Below are 19860 nucleotides of genomic sequence, written 5' to 3'. Positions count from 1 at the left end.
CCCTTGAAGGATGGAAGTATTGTAGGCCAATCATATCAGTTGACGGAACATTTTTAACAGCTAAACTTGCAGGAACATTGTTCATGGCATGTGCCATGGATGCCAATAATCATATATTCCCAATAGGTTTTGGCATCGGAGATTCTGAGAATGATTCTTCTTGGATTTGGTTTTTCCAAAGATTAAGAGGTGCTTTAGGAACTCGAGATAATTTGGTTATTGTTTCAGACAGACACAGGAGTATTGAGAATGCAATATCTACTGTGTATCCAGATGCAGAACATGTCCTATGCACCTATCATTTGTTGAACAACCTAAAATATCCATTGAAGTTCAAGGGCCATGATGTGCTAATTGAGAATTGTTCAAGAGCTTATTTAAAGATTGACTTTGAGTTTTATATGCGCCAAATGGAGTCAATCAAACCAAGAATTCGTGAATATCTTCTTCAAGTTGGATATGAGAAATGGGCTAGATCATATTCTACTAGAAGAAGATACACCATTATGACCTCAAATATATCTGAAAGCTTAAATTCTGTTTGGAAAGAAGCTAGAGACTTTCCTGGTATATGTTTGATTCAGATTTTTTTTTCTGGTTTTCTTGTTATCTATTGTTTGGTATATTCATTTTCTATTATGGTATATTGTATTTTGTAACTGGTATATTGAGAAATATACAAGATGCAGCAAAAAGTATTGCTTATTTTATTTGTTAAACTAGAAAAAAAAAATTATAAAGTTTATGGTATATGATTTCCAGTAGCATGTATATGTATGTAATATATATATATATATTGTTTTTACATATTGATCTAATGTTGTTTCTTAACTATCAGTTGTAGCTTTATTGGAAAATTTAAGGCAAAAGGTTCAAAATTGGTTTGATACACGTCGTTTGGAAGCAGCAAGCACATTTACAAGGTTGTCAAAATGGGCAGAAGACCAGCTTGTTGAGCAAAATCGTCTAGGTAGAACTATGAATGTAAGTCAACTTTAGCTATATCTTTTATTTACCTATGTGTATATTTTTTTACCAATGACAGTATATATATAGTACCTTTAGTGCACATGTTTCAATATTGATTAATGTTTTTCATACTCAGGTATACTCTGTTGGTCATCAAATTTACCAAGTTGTTGATGGTAACTTAGAATTTGTTGTTGAAATTCTAAAGCGCAGTTGCACTTGTTGCAAGTGGGACTTAGATGAAATCCCTTGCTCGCATGCATGTGCTGCCATAAGAAAAGCAAACTTGTGCCATTATACTTATGTCTCTGACTTTTACATGAAGGATGCTTTTGTGAGCACATATAATGGAATAATCCATCCAGTGGGAAGTCAAAAGTTTTGGGATATTCCTGATATTGTCAAAGATCATGTTGTGCTGCCACCCATTGTAAGGAGAAGAGCTGGCAGACCAAAAAAGAAGAGGATTCCTTCGGCTGGTGAAAAAAGGAGGCAAATCAAGTGTGGTAGGTGCAATGAAAATGGACACAATCGTAAAAGATGTAGAAATGCTATTCATGTGAAGATGAAATCTATGAAGAGGCTGAAATCTTGTGTTCATCCTCAATAAACATTCACTTTAGTTTTACCACTTTTAGTTTACTATTTGTTGGATTTGGAACATCAGGATGTTTTCCACTAATAATTTGGGTATATTCAATTGGTTATAGGTCATGTTAGAAATATGAGTGTGTTCAATTAATTGATGACATTTATCTTTGAAAGTGTTATATCTCAATTAGATTTGATGTTTCAAATACATTATGGTATCTTCTGTAATCAAATTTAAAATGGTATATAAGTTTAAAAGTATATTTGTTTTTTGAACTATTGTATATGACAGTGGCTATTGCTTATGGTTTATTAAAAAAAATATAGGGTACATATATTATTATTTATTGTAGTATATCACAACACCTGTTGCTTTTTATTACATATAAAAAAAAATTATGGTATATAAGTTTATAATAATGGTATATATGTTATTTGTGTTACAGTATATCAGATATAGAAATATCTGAAGAGATTTTTTTTTTTTGTACATAATTTCATTAGCATGGTCTATCTCCTATTTGTATTACGGTATATGTATTTTGTATGTATAACTTGCAATAGAAAAAAATCTGGTATGGCACATAAGTTTACAAGATCAGTATATCTATTGTTTGCTTTACAGTATACCACTGTTATTGTTTTCTTACAATACCTCTATATATATGTATGTTGTGGTATAGGAGTTTATTAAAATAGTATATCTATAGTGAACACCAGTATATTAATTTAGGCTAATTTTAATTAGCTATGTTATATAGAATGAAAAAAAATGGTATATTTATTTGTGGTATATAAGTTTAAAAGTGTAGTATTTCTGATATTTTTATAATGGTATATCACTGCCTCTATTACTTATTAATTGTTTGTTTTATTGTATATTAGAATTAAAATTACATTATGTTAAAATAAAAGTTCAGAAAGAAAACTTGTTTCTGGCAACTTCCAATAATAATAACACTATTATTTATTTCTTAAAGTATATCACTTTGTATATATATATATTGTGGTATATGAGTTTAATACTATAGTATATTTGTTTTGAAAACTGGTATATTAGTTGAGGTTAATTTTATTTAGCTATAAAAACTAAAATATGGTATATATATTTGGGGTATATAAGTTTAAAGGTATGGTATATATGTTTTTTGTATAACGGTATATCATTGTTTCTATTGCTTCTCGTAAATTAAAAAAATTAGCTTATGTCAAATATAAGTTAAATAATTGCATTGGTATATAGTTTTTAAATGATTATAAGAATATTTTTTTCTATGGTATATTAGAACTCATGAATGGTAATTTCTTTATGTTATGGAGAAACTTTTCTTTTAACTATGATTTTATTTGCATTGTATATATGTTATTTGACTTGTAGTATACCATATTCAAGTATCCATATTAATTAATTTTGTTAAAAATAAAAAAATACATTTATATCTATTATTTATACCATGTTTTATTTATTATTTGTTTTATGTTATACCATATGATAAAAAATAAAAAGTAAAAGCTTTTGGCATACATGTTTAATGGTATAGCATATCTATAATTTATATGACAGTATATCATAATTATCAATAGCTTGTCTTTGCATATATTATAGTATATAAGTTTACAACTTTGGTATATCTTTGGTTTTTCTAATGGTATATAAGTTTACAACTTTAGTATATCTGTGGTTTGTCTATATTTGTTGTGTTATACGAGTTTATTAAAAATGGTATATCTATAGTGAACACCAGTATATTAGTATAATTGAATAACATCTTTTAACTAAGATATATTTTAATTACATATGAATATCCAACTTTTTGTACAGAAATATTAAAAAAAAAAGTTGTTCGTATGTGGTAAGTTTACAAAACCATTTCTGTATCGCTATCAGTATTTCTCCTCTGTTTTTCCTTTCCCCAAGCATAAAGCTCCACAGCTAACTTTTCACGAAAGAATCACATTTTTTGGTTTGTGATATCTTTTAAACTATTGTTCGAGATCAAAGCTTCAGCTCTCTTGATGACAAACATTCCACAATCAAATCTGCATTAGACAAAAGACACAAAAAAAGTCATATTTTTTTCTAAAAAAACAAGATATAACAGATGACAAAGCATATATACAACAAACAAAAGTGATATACCAGAGCTTTTGTACTAGAGACAAACATTCCCATCATTTTAACAAAGCTAAAATGTAAAGATATATACTAAAAAGTTTGGCATACATCCAATAAGATTCATTTTTATTCAAAGTTTGCAAAAAAATATTTAAACTTACCCATTTTGTTGAACTTCCAAGTCTTCCACAAATTCCATATCAAAATCTCCTTCTTCAATATTTTTCCTTTCCTTGTAAAAATTTATATATTGTAGAAGCATGGGTATCATCATTGAGTATGCAGTTACAGCTATCATGACATTCTTCTTGTGCCCTTTCCCAGCCATGCTATCATATATTTTAATCTTTTTGCTCTTCAAGACAATTTCAACAAGCACCCAATGGTACATATCGCGTATGTAAACAGGGCTGTAGATAAAGTCCCCATTAATCCATGGTGTAGGAATTCTCATTTTCTTCCCATTTGCACAATTCAGTAGGTAAGCATAAGGCTTTTTTTCCCAAGAGAATTGTTCGCTTGGATTGTTGATATATGTCTCCCAAGCTTTGTTGATGTAGTGATCACATATGGCATCCATTGTTGTGCACCTTGTGTTATTATGTCTAAATTTTGTACGCAAATAATAGAATACAACATCCATATGCTGAAAGAACAATAAGTTAATATTATTAAATGCATCTATTAACATAGAAGCATGGAAGAAAACATGACAAATATACCATTCTTCAAAAAACATATACAAGAAAATAAAAAGGAGCAAGACAAATATATCATTCATCAAAAGACATAAATAAAAAAGAGCACAAGTAAAATATACTATTTTTCAAAATGCATATACCAGAAAATAAAAAGATCACAAGACAAATATACCATCCTTCAAAATTCATATACTAGAAAATACATATACCATTATTCAAAATATATATACCATTATTCAAAATGCATATACCAGAAAATAAAAATAACACAAGAAAAATATACCATCCTTCAAAATTCATATACTAGAAAATAAAAAAAGAGAATAAGATAAATATATCATTATTGAAAATACATATACCAAAAAATAAAAAAGAGCAAGACAAATATACCATTATTCAAAGTACATATACCAGAAAACAAAAAAGAGCACAAGTAAAATATACTATCTTTCAAAATGCATATACCAGAAAATAAAATAAATAAACTAATGCAGCAGCAATAACAAATACTTCAGTCCAAAGGATAAGTTTTGCAAATAAAAATATACATTATATGAGGCAAAACACAGAAGAAAAGAAACTTACATAATCACTAATACATTTTATCGGCGACCATATATCATAGAACCACATTTTGTGCTTCACAACATCTTCCACAAAGTTAAATGGTGGATCAATCGCTTCCTTTTCTACATATGTCCTATAAAAGAACAGATAAAATGATCATTATATGTAATTAAATTTTTAATATTTCTTAAATTAAAATAGTGAATAATTTTACCCTTTTCATTCATCGAAACCTTCTTTCAGCCACTTTGCAAAATCCTTACATAATGTTAGTGCTGGTTGTTTGTCGATCTCATCTGTAAATGGGTGATTTATTATGTTTTCTTCATCTTCTAAAGTTGAGGCTTGCTGAAATGGTGAGGCTTGTTTTAGTGGTGCAATTGCTTGAAGTGGGTAGACAAGCAATGGAACTAGCTGAAATGGTGAGATTTCTTTAAGTTGTTGGACTGCTTGAAGTGGGGAGACAAGCAATGGAGCTTCCAAAGGTGATATCCCTAAATCAAAAGAAGGTTGAGAGTGTTTTGGTGTTGTGGGAGTGCTGGCTTTGCTCTCTTTATACGTGTACTCTCTCCTTCAGCTGACCCAAACTTCGTATTGTATGGTGACTTCTGAGCAATTCCATGTTTTATTGTCCTTTATCCAAGCTCCTTGGGTTCTTCAAAAACCTATAGCAATAAAAGAAAATCAGTATACATATTTTCATATTAGCTAGTATATCATTTGATATACCATTCTTATATTTACATCATAAAAATATCATGTATATATATATATATTGATAGCTTAAGACATTAGAATATTTTAATAATCATCATATTTCATATATTATAAATATGAAATGAAGTTTATAGATTTACATAATGTTATAAAAAGTGTAGTGCAGCTACTGAAGTTAAACAACAAATGATCTGAAGTTTTTCTGAACTTAAACAACAATATCTATTGACATAAAGTTAAACAACAGATATTAGTAAAGTATTCAATAATTAGTCTTCCTCCTCCTCTTCTTCTTCATGGGACCTGCCTTTTTTTCTTCTACTTTCTTTTTTCTTGTGTACACTCCTTGCTTCTTTTCTTTTTTTTTTCTGCAAAATTAACAAAAAGAAAAAAAAAATTATTTTTGCACTAATATAATAGAGAGATATGTATTAATATTGCAAAGGAAAAATTAAATATTTCAACAACCAAATAATTATATAATATATACTGATATATACCAGAATTTGAAATTTTGTTTCAATATTTTCTTACTCTTGTTGATGTTCTTGTTCTACAATTGCAGCTGATTGTTCCTAAATAACAATTGATAAGTTTAAATATTATTAAAAAAAGTAATGCATGTATATAACTATATATACCACAGGCTATAATAGATATACAAGAGGAAAAACAGATATATCAAAACAAATATAAATATAAATTTATGCATATATATATATAACCAAAAACAAATGAGAAACGATAGACAAATTACCAAATAATTGTATAACATATACCTCAATTTCAACTTGTTGTTCAATATTTTCTTGTTCTTTTCCTTCAACAGTTGTTGCTTGTTCCTAAAAACAATGGTAAAATTTAGTATTGTAGAAGAAAGTATATAAATATATATATCATAGGCTATAATTGCTATAAGAGCAAAAAAGATAATTAAACTAATTGAAAATAAATATGCCCCATTAAAAAGGTATATATCACATATACCTTAACTGAAATTTTCCTTTCAAACACTTTTGTTTGTTATAAAAGTATAACATCAAATTATATATATATCAAAGGCAAACTATGAAACAACTACCTCAATTTCAACTTCAATTTGTACTTCAGCAGGTTCTTGTTGCAGTGGTGATGGGCTGGTCATTATTGGTGATTCATCCTACAAAATGATTTTCATTTTTAGTATTTTAGAAGAAAATTTACATTAGTATATAAACACATATACGTTAACCCAAACTAGATATACCTAAGGTAAAAACACATATACTAAAAACACAATTATAAATATCTGTCAAAGATAAAAAAAAACTTTAAATATTATATATTGCATGTTATATATATATATATACTTCATATACCTCCATTGGTTCTTCTTGATCATATGTTTGTACCTCTGTTGTTCTCCTTGCTGATGACACATTTGTATTGCCTTTGTTTTTTTCCAAGTTGTCTTCAAAAAATTTCTTATGGATGGCATAAATGATCCTCTTCATGTCATTTATTTCAGATTCCAAGTGATCATTTTGTGTCAAAATCTTCTCATTTTGTTTGAGAAGCTTCTCATTTTGTCTGAGAAGCTTCTCATTTTGCTTGAGAAGCTCACTGATGTCGAAATTGTACTCAGCTTTAGAAGATTGTCCAGCTTCTTCTTGAATTTCCTCATTGAATTCAGCATCTCTGAATTCAACCATGTAGCTTTTCCTCATCTTTTCATCAGTTGGTATCATTTGAAATAAAGAAACCTGAAAATGACAAATTATATTTCAATTAGTCACAACATAGTAGACCGAACTATATACCAAAGTTGAAGTTTTATATACCAAAATAAAAATAGCATAATCTACTAAATATACACATATTTATTTGAAACATCATAAGTGTTTTAAGTTTGGATTACTTACATTGGGAGCCTAAAACACCTTGGTGGAAATGTTCTCAAAAGTTGGTTGCTCAGGTTGCTCAGTAGAAGACCAATTTGTTATTCTAGGGATTTGGTCTCCTATTTTTTTTTTGCATAGATATGGGTAGTTCCTATAATCTCAAATGCAAAAATTTGTAAGGTAATTGCACATCCATCAACAAGATAATTCCCCCCATCACTCGTCCTATGTGGTGCCTTTTTGAGCCCTTTAAAGGTGAGATCAAATGATACTCTCCCCCAATGATAATCATCAAAAACAAAATAATTATCCACCATATCTATGTGTTTTTTTTCAATAACTTTTGTTGGTTGGCTGCCAAGAAGAAAATTTTCTACTAAATATAACCTAGCAAGCTTCAACAACAAATCCTCATCACATCCATCATATTTTATAAAAGTCTCTTCTAATTGTTTTTTTGTGACCGATTTATTTTCAGGAAATAAGTTTGTCCAAATAGAACCCCGCTTAAATGTCATGCTTTCTATAGAAGGATCTATTTTTGTTTTCAATCCCATGACAATACTAAACTTTTTCAAACCAAAACTATATACATGGTCATTCACCATGTATTTTAATTCATCATCTCCACTCTCTAGAGTCCTAAGCACCATATGGTGTACTAGTGCATTCATGGGTGTAATCTTTAAGTCTAATAAATGTCCTAGAGAGCCTTTCTTAAAAATACTCATCAACCTAGCACCTAATTTTGTTTTTATTGATTCTATAACTCCCAACTTTCCTAGAAACTGAAGCTTCTTTTTGTTCCATTGATTTACCGATGTAATATATTCAATTTTCTTGTACTCCTGTATAGAACACATATGTCATACCATAAGTTAATAAAAAAAACAAAACCAGTAAAATGCAAACAATGGCATGTAAATCAAACCAAAGAGAAAAACAAGAAGAGTAGAAAATAGGTATACTTAAGAGCAGCTATGCGTCTGGTGACAAAATAGATTCAAGTTTCAGCAACAAGGAGGTGAAACTAAGAAAAACCAAACAACCAACAAAACTAAAAAATATTGTGTAGAAAGACTGTTCAGTTGACAAAGCAAATAAACAAAATTTCAAGTGACAAAGAAGGAAAGTTAAGAATAATACCATGAACTAATTAATCAAAACAAAAACTACATAACCTGGTGATATTTGTTTTTTAATTTTTAGCCATTTAACACCACTTACACAGAAAAGAACCATTGAAAAACATGCTAGGGAACCAAAGTCTAATCTATAAACAAAGATATCAATGATTACCCAATTGCATAGTTGCTCCTTTCAATATTCAATATATTCAGTCAGTCAACTTTTGTTGAATTCTCCAGTACTAGAGCTAGATACACCATCAATATCAACATCCCTGGACCTTCTGAAAGAGGCATCTATAGCCTTTGTGTTAAGATATTCTGTTGTTTTGTTTCATTCAATTGAGGTTTAATTTCAGGTGAGAAACTAGAAGGAAAAGAGGACTGCAATAAGGTAAGTTTATGATGCAAAATTTTATCTTAATTTGTTTATTGACCATGATTGTTACTGCCTTGATACACTATTATGTTATATGTGCTCTCAGTTTTAACCAGAGCAAAATCTGTTTACTTGGAATATCAATATATTTATTATATATGAAAAACAAAAAAAACAAAAAAAGACTAGAATTGCATGTAACATAAGCAAGGTCAAATATTTTACCTTAACACAAACCAAAGTATTGTGTAGGAAAATGGAAAAACAAAATGAAATTGTATTGATCTGAAATTGTTGATTACAAATGAGGGAACAGAATCAAGAAAGGTAAGAGCCTAACAACTAACAAATTAACTAACCTAAGCTAATTACAAGAAAAGAAAATAACAGTAAAAGAAGCTAACTGTGTATAAGAATAACTATTTATTTTGCAGGCAAGTTTTACTGGTATCTGAAATTATAGTATGTCTAGCCATACTCTTTTAGCTTTGAACAGTTGAGATATATGAACTTTCTTCATCGTTATATGTATGTATTTCTATGAGATATGGAGAGGTTGGACTTTAAATTGTGAGATATCGAATTATTGTGCCAAACAAAAAGCTACTGTATGGCTATAACTGAGGTTGGACTTTAATTTTTATTGCTTGAATTTTATAAGAGCAAAGTTGTTACTTGTAACGGATATATATATAAATTAGTTCATTATTTTCAAGGTTGAACAGACAATGAAACTAAGAGATATTGTGCAGAAAGACTATTGAGTTGACAAAGTAGATCAAAGAGAAATAATCTCAAGAGAAAAAGGAAAGTTAAAAATTATACCATGAACTAATTAAGCATTCCTAGAACTAAGCAATCAGATCAAATATATAAAAAAAATTCAAATATCTCAACTAATAACTCCTAAAAATGCAGGAACCTAGATGGAAATCTGAAGTAAATGATCAAATAAGAGCCAAAGAGACAGAAAGATAGAACTTACAAAGGGCTTAGAGGATTTAACAGCAGTCAATTTGAGGTGTTAGTTTCGGTCTTCGACAATGGCAGTGAGTGTTAGCTTCAGTCTTCGACAATGGCAGTGTGATTGGCTTAGCTTCGGTCTTCAACGATGTTGGTTGTCGGAGATGTCAATGATGTTCGTGGTGATGTTAGGATTGAGAGCTGAAAGTTGAAAGATGTGAATAATAAAAAGGGAAAGGTCGTGAATGTTATAAATTAGGGATTTTGAATAGAAAGGTTATTTTTGTAATTTTGGTACTCTAATTAATTATATTTGGCTATTTTGTTAAAATTTTCAAAACGGAGACATTTGTCTAATTAGTATCTAAGTTTGGGGCTATCATTCTCCAAGCCCCTTTTAATTTAATTTGTTTGATTTTTGTAGAGAAAAGTAGCAAAATGGCAAAAGATAATGAAAGCCCAAAGATGCAGCCCATTTCGTCAAAGCATATGAAAAGCTAATTAGCAACATACGCCCCAATTGCCAATTGTGTGAGCTTAGGCTCATTTCTCTCAAAGTTGAATTTCCATGAACAAGTCCTTCAATCATGTTAGACCATTTCTTTCTCCAGTATATATTTGGTAGTATGGTGATTCCAACTGTCACCTTCCTTGCAAGAGAGTGCAACACATCAACACCAATTCAGCTAGTGTCCAGGAGCACTCTTCTCTTTTGAAAGGGGACTCCACACATAGAATTCAACAACTAGCTACATAGAGATACTTTTTACCAATATTGGTACATGTGGCAAAGTTGACCAAAGATTGTGCTTTTACTTTCCGAAAGAATTGTTGCAAGCTTTCTCAATCAATCCCATTATTTAAGATTTTAGATTTAAAAATTATAATTATTTGTATTTATTTTCACACATTTTTAGCTTCTGATTTATTTTCTCTTTATTGTGTTATGTTACAATTGTGTCTCCAAAATTCTATATAAAGGAGACCTTTGTACATATTGTGGTGTGTAATTTTTCATTAGCAAAAACTATAGTAAATTTTAGTCTCATTTTGTCTATTTCTTCTCATATTTTTCTCTTTAGAATATTGTGAGAATGACTAGCATTCTAGGCTAGTTTCCTAGGTAAGGTAAAGGATGATCCTATATGTGAGGTAAAATGTATTTATGTTATGATTCACCAAGTTCCTAAAATTCATACATTTGAGTAACATAATTTCTTCTATTTTTCTCCATCTCTATATCAATATATTTAACTATTTAGTATTATATAGAAATAGTCATGCTTTTTCTATGTGAATATAATAGTACAAATATATCGATATTATAATTTTATGGTTAATCTTTTATTGCATTATTGCCAATGAGGTATATTGTCATTCTTAGATTTTTCATAAGATTATTTTCTATGATCTTAAGGTGAGAGTTTTTATTACTCAAACACATTTTATTAATATATGTTCTTCAAGTTTTATCTTCCAATTAAATTGTTGGGAAGTGAACAATTTAACTGCGTTTTATGTGTGAATCAAAACTCAAATAAATGAGCCAAACATATAGGTGATTCTTGAAACCTTATCACTTTTGTTATTGAATTTTTCAACCAATTTTATTTTCAACATTTTCTCAAAAACCACCAACGATTTCTTTACTATTTGTGCTTTAGTTCTACTAATCACCTTTTGATTAAGATATCTCTCTGTGGACACGACTGCCCATACTACACTACAACAATCGCTTTGTGAAGAAAATTTTGGGCATAATCACCTAGCACCCACAAGATAAACAGGCCTAGCACCCAGAGGGTCATCAGGCCTAGCACCCAAGCTCTAAAGGGTCATCAGGCCTAGCACCTACGTCTCATAGACCAATCGAGACTTAGTGTTTTCCTGAAGGTTTCAATCATGCATCGTCAACCATGATCCAAAGAAACGACGAGAAGGCCCACAATCTCATCATCATGGGGAGGTGGACACGTATCTCCACTACCCAATAATCGTGTACCAAACCATGATCTCCAGTATTAATGATCATGTAATAGCCCCTGTGTACTATAAAGAAAGGACCTAGGGCTTTATAAAGGGGAGAATCTTTGGATCAATTTTTAGACGAATATTTTCTGGGGAGAAACTCTGGGTAAATTGGTGATGAGTGAACTCTTCAGTTCATTTGTGTAATTTTCTATCGAGTAAATCAATACTAAATCTAAGTGGATTAGGTTATTATTGTTCATCAGAATAGGGTTGAACCACTATTAATTTTTGTGTTTGTTTAGATGTTTGTACTCTATCGTATATTATATTTTTTTGTTCAAAAGGTTTCGTATAATGTACATACCACCGTTGAACAATTTGACAGGTCAACATTTTGGTGCTTTCATTGAGAGTATAAAATCAAGAAACACACTTTCATTAATTTTACGATGCCTCCAAAACTCAGTCAAACAAAGAAGATGGCTCCCAGGTATTCCACCACTCAGTATCCCATCGATCCCATTAATGATCCTCAGGTGGAGGTTGGAGATCAACCTGATGCGAAAGATCCACATGATGTTCACCAGGAGGAGATGACGCAATTTCTGGCGAGCATGAGGCCTTTGCTGCAGAAATTTCCCTCTAGAGGGTGACTATGGAACGAAAACGGTAGGAGATAGATAAGCAGGTCCAAAGGGAGCAGGAAGCTGACCGAAGGCACCAAGAGGTTGTTGTGGCCTTGGAGGTGGCTACCCAGTTAGCCCGAGCTAACGCTGAAGCTGCTGATCGGGTGATGAGGGAGGATCAAGCCAAAGCAGCAGGGATGCGAGACAGCAATAACAGGGAGTCCCAGGGGAGGAGTTGAACCCCAAGGATGCTCTCAGAGCCACTTTCCCAAAGACAGGATGAAGAAGTGCAGTCCAAGACTGTCTTCGCCATGACTAAGAAGAATAACACTTCATCTCGGAGTAAGAGTGTTACCAACCCGAAGGCCCCCTCCCAGGGGGAGATACGAAACGGCATAGGACAGGAAGGTCAGACATCTGAAAGGCGTGACAAAAATGGAACTGGTCACTCAAAGTCTCATAGTCATGTAGGAGGAGAGGCTAGGGGCCAGGATCAAACTGGCAAGAGCAAGGCAGACCTACCACCCCTACACCATCAGTATGGCAAGGGAAATGAACCGATGAACAACACCAATACCATGTTCGATAGGCTTGGAAAGATGCACAATCTCAGAATCTGAGGGAGGTCATCAACAGGAGGACCAGCTCTCAAGAAAGGGTACCAGGGATGTCTACCCCACTTGAAGTAGTGATACCACCAGTAGTGCAGGCTTAAATAGATGCACTCACCATGGTTGTTCAGGGCCTAACAAAGAAACCTTCCGATGCCGAGCTGGCTCATAGAAGTGGGAGTCCCTTCAGCTCAGGAATGATATTGGAAATTCAAACCTAGGTCCATCACTTTCTGGGAGCAGTTCAGGAAGGAATTTTGTAAGGTCTTCAGTGCTGGACGGATTCAACCAGCTTATGCCAATCAACTAGCTGACATCAAGCAAGGGAAGGATGAATCCCTGAAAGACTACATCCAAAGATTAATGAGAGAAGCAAATTGAGCATCCACAGTAGGAGATGAAGGGAAGTTCGTTGCCATTTTGGCAGGAATAATTTATCATAGTCCCTTGTGGGATAGCATACACAGGAACCCCATCAACACCTTGTAGGAGTTCTTGGAGCGAGCAGAAAAATACATGAAGCTAGATGGCGCTATCATGAAAGAAGGAAAATGCATAAACCATCCGACCACTATCAAGGCAGGAAAGAATGACGCAAACCCTTAGGGTAGCAATGGGGGAAATGGTAAGAAGATGAGCATCTCAGGGGTTGAGCAAAGTGGAGAAAAGAAGGCTAGGTCAGCACCAACCGACAAACAGCCTAAGCATCAGCCCTACAAGCCCAAGTTCACCAACTATACTATCCTGACTACAACAAGGGCTGAGATTTACTTGGAAACATACCATGAGGTACCATACCAAAAGCCACCACCCTTTCGCTCAAAAGAAAAGGGGACAAGAATAAGTTTTGTCATTTCCATAATGATTATGGGCACGACACAAACGAGTGCAAACAATTGAAGGATAAGATAGAGTTTCTCCTCCGATCAGGAAAACTCTCGAGGTACCGAGTCAAGACCAAAACCCTGAGCAGGAATCCAGAGTTCTGAAGGCAGAGGAGTCCACCACTGGATCCGGCAGCCGTGGACTTCACATTGGACACCATATGTGGGGGGGCCCACATAGCAGGCAACAGTAACAAAATTTGTGAGTGATATGCAAGGAACCTAAGACACAAGGTAGTGGAGTCTTCCTAGTGCATGGCAGTCGAGGAACGGTCTCCAAAAAATCTGAAGTATGAAAGTGAATCTCTCACTTTTACGGAGGATGATGCCAGGTACGTGAGGTACCCCCACAGTGACCCTCTGGTCCTTACCATTCAAATCGTCATTGCCTGCGTGAGGAGATGCTTGGTGGATACGGGAAGCTCAGTAGATACATCCACAAATCATCCCTTGAGAAGATGAAGCTCACGGTCAAGTGCCTAACACCTTGTTCCCAAGTGATATATTGGTTCACCGGAGAATGCCTAGCACCAACAGGAACCATCAAACTACCAGTCACTATTGGGGATGCCCCTAGGCATGAGACTATGATGATGAAGTTCCTGGTGGTAGATTTCTCATCAGCTTACAACGTAGAGCTCGGGAGACCACTCCTAATGGCATTACACGCAGAAGTGTCTATCTGGCATCTGTCTTTGAAGTTCCCCACAATCTCAAGGCAAGGATGCGTACAGGGTAACCAAAGGGAGGCACGGGAATGCTATAATGCGTCGTTGGTCAAAGCCAAGAAAGGACCATGCGTAAACTACATGGTGGTGACCTATTACGAAGGGAACAAAGGAGCTGATAAGGTTGTCAACATGGAAGTTGACATTGAAGGAAACACTCTACTGGAGTCGGGGGCTCCTTTTAACGAAGATTTTTTTATTGTAACTGTAATGACCCACTAATCTAGACTAATTGGACCATTATCGAAACTATACATAACAACTTACATTTTACGAAAATACCATAATTTATTGAGTAACTTGAAAATAAGAGTTATTTACAAAGAAACAGAATACTAAGAAGGATTTTGGGATCCCATTGTCTTTAAAACAAAATAAGATTTAAAATAAAAGACATTACATAATAATGCGGAAAATACATGTAAAACCATAAAAAACATAAAAGGAGACTACATCCTCGAATCGATAACGCTCGGCCCCTTGACTCCATTCATCATCGATACACATCCTCCCAAGCATCACGAATCTTACCGCCTCTAAGCTTATTTTCCTGCACATAAACAGAAAGGAGTGAGCCTAATGCCCAGCAAGGAAAAACCTAACACATAGTCATATACACAATTTCATAAGAAAACATAAAGACTTAACATAATACATATAACATACACTTATCATAATGGCCATTATTACTTGGGGTCCCATAGACTAAACAAGCATATGCCCATGGGGTTAATGGGGTCCTACTAGCTAAGTAGGTCATATGCCCATAACCCATTTGGGGTCTTGTTAGTCATATGGGTCATATGCCCAAGCCTACATACACATATACATATCATAACACTTTTAATAACATAAACATATAGATAACATAAGCACATAACATATTAATTCTAGCCTATTTTCCTTACCAAAGTTACCGGGATAAAATGGACTGAGTTAGGACTTTTGGAACACTCCTAAAACCATAAGAAAGAGTAAGTCTAAAGAAAGGAGATGAAATGAAAGAGATGGAAAGACTAAACCATAGAAACATACTTACCGACTTATATGCTTAAAAGCTTGGATTCCCTAACCAAAATAAGAATAAGGTTAGGGGACTGAGTAGAAGGTTTTGAGAAAGGAAATAACATAAAAATACAGAAAAGAACTAGAGTCTTGGGTTTACCTCAAAGATTGCAAGACCAATCTAACATCCACCGAAATACTATAGCACTCACTTCCCAAAGTGTTTGATAAGCTTATGATGTTAAAGCTTATAGTTTTTCCCCAAACCAAGTGTTTACACTCTCACACTCACTTAACACTAGCAGCCTCTGAACTTAGAGCAAATGGTGAATAATGGCTGGGTACTAGGTCCTATTTATAGAGTTTGGGAATGAAAATATCTTGATTTTACTTGAATAAAAATAATGGCTTTTTAGGTGAGAATCATTTGAATAATCGTTCAGCAGAGGCTGAAGACTCGTTCAGAAGATGCTGGACTGTTGAAGGAGTTTGAATGGCTGAAGGGAAAAGAATTCAAATGTATTTGAATTCATGCTGGTGGAGGCGATATATCGCCCCCTACAGGCGATATATCGCCTGGACCTTTGTTCCCGAGGCGACCGTGCATCGATTCGTGTTTTCCGTATCTACGTGCTGCGACATATCGCCCCCTATAGCTGCGATATATCGGCATACGCTGAATATTTAAACACGAATTTACACATTTTTAGCTGAGTTTGAATGGAGTAAACAGCCTTGACTAAGCCCTCAACGTGCTCAAAGCTGCTGACTGACCCTATACATTCAAACTTTTACCCTTATTTAATTTAATCCTCAAAAATACTTAATCCTTAATTACCATTCAAAACATGTGCTTAAAATCCTATTGGTTGATGTCTAAACCTTATAATATAATAATATAATCCTTAATATCAGACACATTAATCAAACCTTAGGTTATACTTAATATTCTTAAACTATAGGTTAAGCTTAGAAAATCTATAAGTACTACTATGAGTGTCCAAATAACTCCCGGTCTGAACCAAAAATCCAAAGTAACAATGATAACACTAAACATACTATAATACTACTAAACAATTAGCTAAGTAAAGTTCTTGGACTCTACAATTCTCCCCTACTAAAAAGAATTTCGTCCTCGAAATTTACTTACCAAATAACTCCGGATACCGGCTCTGCATGTACTCTTCCAACTCCCACGTTGCCTCGCGTTCAGAACTATTGCTCCATAGGACTTTGACTATAGGAAAGCTCTTGGACCGTAACTGCTTCATCCCCCTATCTAGGATGCTAACCGGTCGTTCCTCGTAACTTAAGTCTTTCTGGAGTGCTATGGTATCGTACTTGAGGACGTGAGATGGGTCTGACACATACTTGCGTAACATCGAGATGTGGAAGACGTTGTGACTATCGGCTAGTGCTGGCGGTAGGGCTAGTCTATACGCAACTGGTCCCACTTTGTCCAATATCTCAAAAGGACCTAAGAATCGGGGACTGAGCTTGCCTTTCTTCCCGAACCGCTTGACACCCTTCATAGGAGATATCTTCAGGAAGACTTGATCTCCAACTTGGAACTCCACATCGCGTCTCTTGGTATCTGCATAGCTTTTCTGTCGGCTTTGAGCAGCAAGCATACGCTGTCTAATAAGCGTTACTGCTTCTTGAGCTTGCCTAACAGCTTCGGGCCCTAGAAGTTGCCTTTCTCCTACCTCGTCCCAGTGCAACGGTGATCGGCACCTTCTTCCATATAGCAACTCATAAGGTGCCATCTCGATCGTCGACTGGTAGCTATTGTTGTACGAGAACTCGATCAGCGGTAAGTACTTGTTCCACGATCCTCCGAAGTCAAGTACACATGCGCGTAGCATATCCTCTAAAATCTGAATCGTACGCTCTGACTGCCCATCTGTCTGAGGATGGAAAGCTGTACTAAGACTTAACTTAGTACCCATGGCTTGCTGTAAGCTTCTCCAAAATCTTGACGTAAACACTGATCCTCTATCTGATACTATCGTCTTGGGGATTCCATGCAATCGTACAATCTCTTGGATGTAGATGTCTGCATATTGGTCTGCCGTATAAGAAGTCTTAACAGGCAGAAAATGAGCCGACTTGGTTAGTCTATCTATGACTATCCAAGCAGAATCATGCTGCTTATTTGTCTTTGGCAGACCCGTCACGAAGTCCATGGCTATATCGTCCCACTTCCACTCCGGTATGCTAAGCGGTTGCAATAATCCTGCAGGTCGCTGATGCTCCGCCTTCACTTGCTGGCATACCAGACACTTAGATACATATTCCGCTATGTCCTTCTTCATCCCTGGCCACCAATAGACTGCCTTGATGTCATGAGTCATCTTGGTAGACCCTGGATGAACCGAGTATGGGGTGTTGTGCGCTTCTTCTAGGATCGTCTTCTTAATACTTTGATCGTCTGGCACGCATACCCGATCCTTATATCTCAATAAACCTTGACTGGATATTGAGAAATCTGTAGTCTTGTCTTCTCTGACTGCATCCATGTGCGTTGCTAGTGAATCATCATGTCTCTGACCATTCCGTATGTCTTCTAGCATATTCGATTGGATAGACAAGTTAGCCAACTTGCCTACAACCACTTCTATTCCGGCACTGATAAGCTCCTGCTGTAGTGGCTTTTCTATTCCGGATAAGGCTGCTAAGTTCCCATAACTTTTTCGGCTAAGTGCATCGGCAACTACGTTTGCCTTCCCCGGGTGGTATAGGATTTCGCAGTCGTAATCCTTTACTAATTCCAACCACCGGCGCTGCCTCATGTTAAGCTCCTTCTGAGTAAAGAAGTATTTTAAACTTTTGTGGTCCGTATAAATCTCGCACCGTTCTCCGTAAAGATAATGGCGCCAGATTTTTAACGCAAAGACCACCGCTGCCAACTCCATATCGTGAGTTGGATAGCGTTGTTCATACTCCTTTAACTGACGTGACGCGTAGGCTATCACCTTGTCATTTTGCATCAGTACGCATCCCAATCCTAACTTTGATGCATCACAGTAGACAACGAACTTGTCGTTGGGTGTTGGGACACTAAGTACTGGTGTTGAGCAAAGCTTATCCTTAAGCAACTGGAAGCTTTCCTCACACTTATCATTCCAGTTAAACTTTTGTTGCTTCCGGGTCAGGTTGGTGAGTGGAGTGGCTATTTTAGAAAAGCCCTCTACAAACTTTCTATAGTAACCTGCTAGCCCTAAGAAGCTTCTTACTTCCGACGCGTTCTTTGGTCTAGGCCAATCTTTCACGGCCTCTACCTTCGATGGATCTACTGCAACTCCGTCTTTCGATATGATGTGCCCGAGGAACGCCACTTGTGAGAGCCAAAACTCGCATTTCTTGAACTTCGCGTAGAGTTGGTGCTCCTTCAATCGCGTCAAAATTATCCTCAAGTGTTCCTCGTGCTCCACTTCATCCTTGGAGTAAATTAAAATGTCGTCGATGAACACAACGACGAATTTATCCAAGTAGTCCTTGAAGACCCTATTCATTAAGTCCATAAACGCGGCTGGCGCGTTAGTAAGACCAAAAGACATAACCAAGAACTCATAATGTCCATAACGAGTCCTAAAGGCTGTCTTGGGGATATCTTCTCCCTTTACCTTGAGCTGATGATACCCAGACCGTAGATCGATCTTAGAAAATACAGTCGCGCCTCGGAGTTGATCAAACAAATCATCAATCCGAGGTAGCGGGTATTTGTTCTTAATTGTTACTTTATTCAGCTCTCGGTAGTCTATGCACATGCGCATACTTCCGTCCTTCTTTTTCACGAATAGTACCGGAGCTCCCCATGGTGAATGGCTTGGCCTAATGAAACCCAAGTCTAGGAGTTCTTGTAGCTGCGTCTTTAACTCCTTGAGTTCCGTAGGTGCCATCCGGTATGGTGCCTTAGAGATAGGCTCGGTGCCCGGTACTAATTCTATCGTGAAGTCTATTTCTCTAGTTGGCGGCAATCCTGGCAAGTCATCGGGGAAAACTTCTGGAAATTCTTGTATGAC

At 35.0% G+C, this 19860-nt stretch overlaps 1 protein-coding gene across 1 annotated transcript; it reads left to right on the top strand.

Moving 5' to 3' along the window:
* Positions 1–382: 382 nt before the first annotated feature.
* LOC133828869 (uncharacterized) lies at positions 383–1846 on the top strand. Its single transcript, XM_062258943.1, has 3 exons — positions 383–567; positions 839–984; positions 1106–1846. Exons 1-3 carry the CDS (start codon positions 402–404, stop codon positions 1577–1579), a joined length of 786 nt encoding a protein of 261 aa, XP_062114927.1. The 5' UTR covers positions 383–401; the 3' UTR covers positions 1580–1846.
* The last annotated feature ends 18014 nt before the right edge of the window (positions 1847–19860 follow it).

This window comes from Humulus lupulus, chromosome 4 (assembly GCF_963169125.1).
Source record: "Humulus lupulus chromosome 4, drHumLupu1.1, whole genome shotgun sequence".
Lineage (NCBI taxonomy): Eukaryota > Viridiplantae > Streptophyta > Magnoliopsida > Rosales > Cannabaceae > Humulus > Humulus lupulus.
Note: the sequence above shows the minus strand (reverse complement) of the source record. Positions and strands in the feature narration are given on the sequence as shown.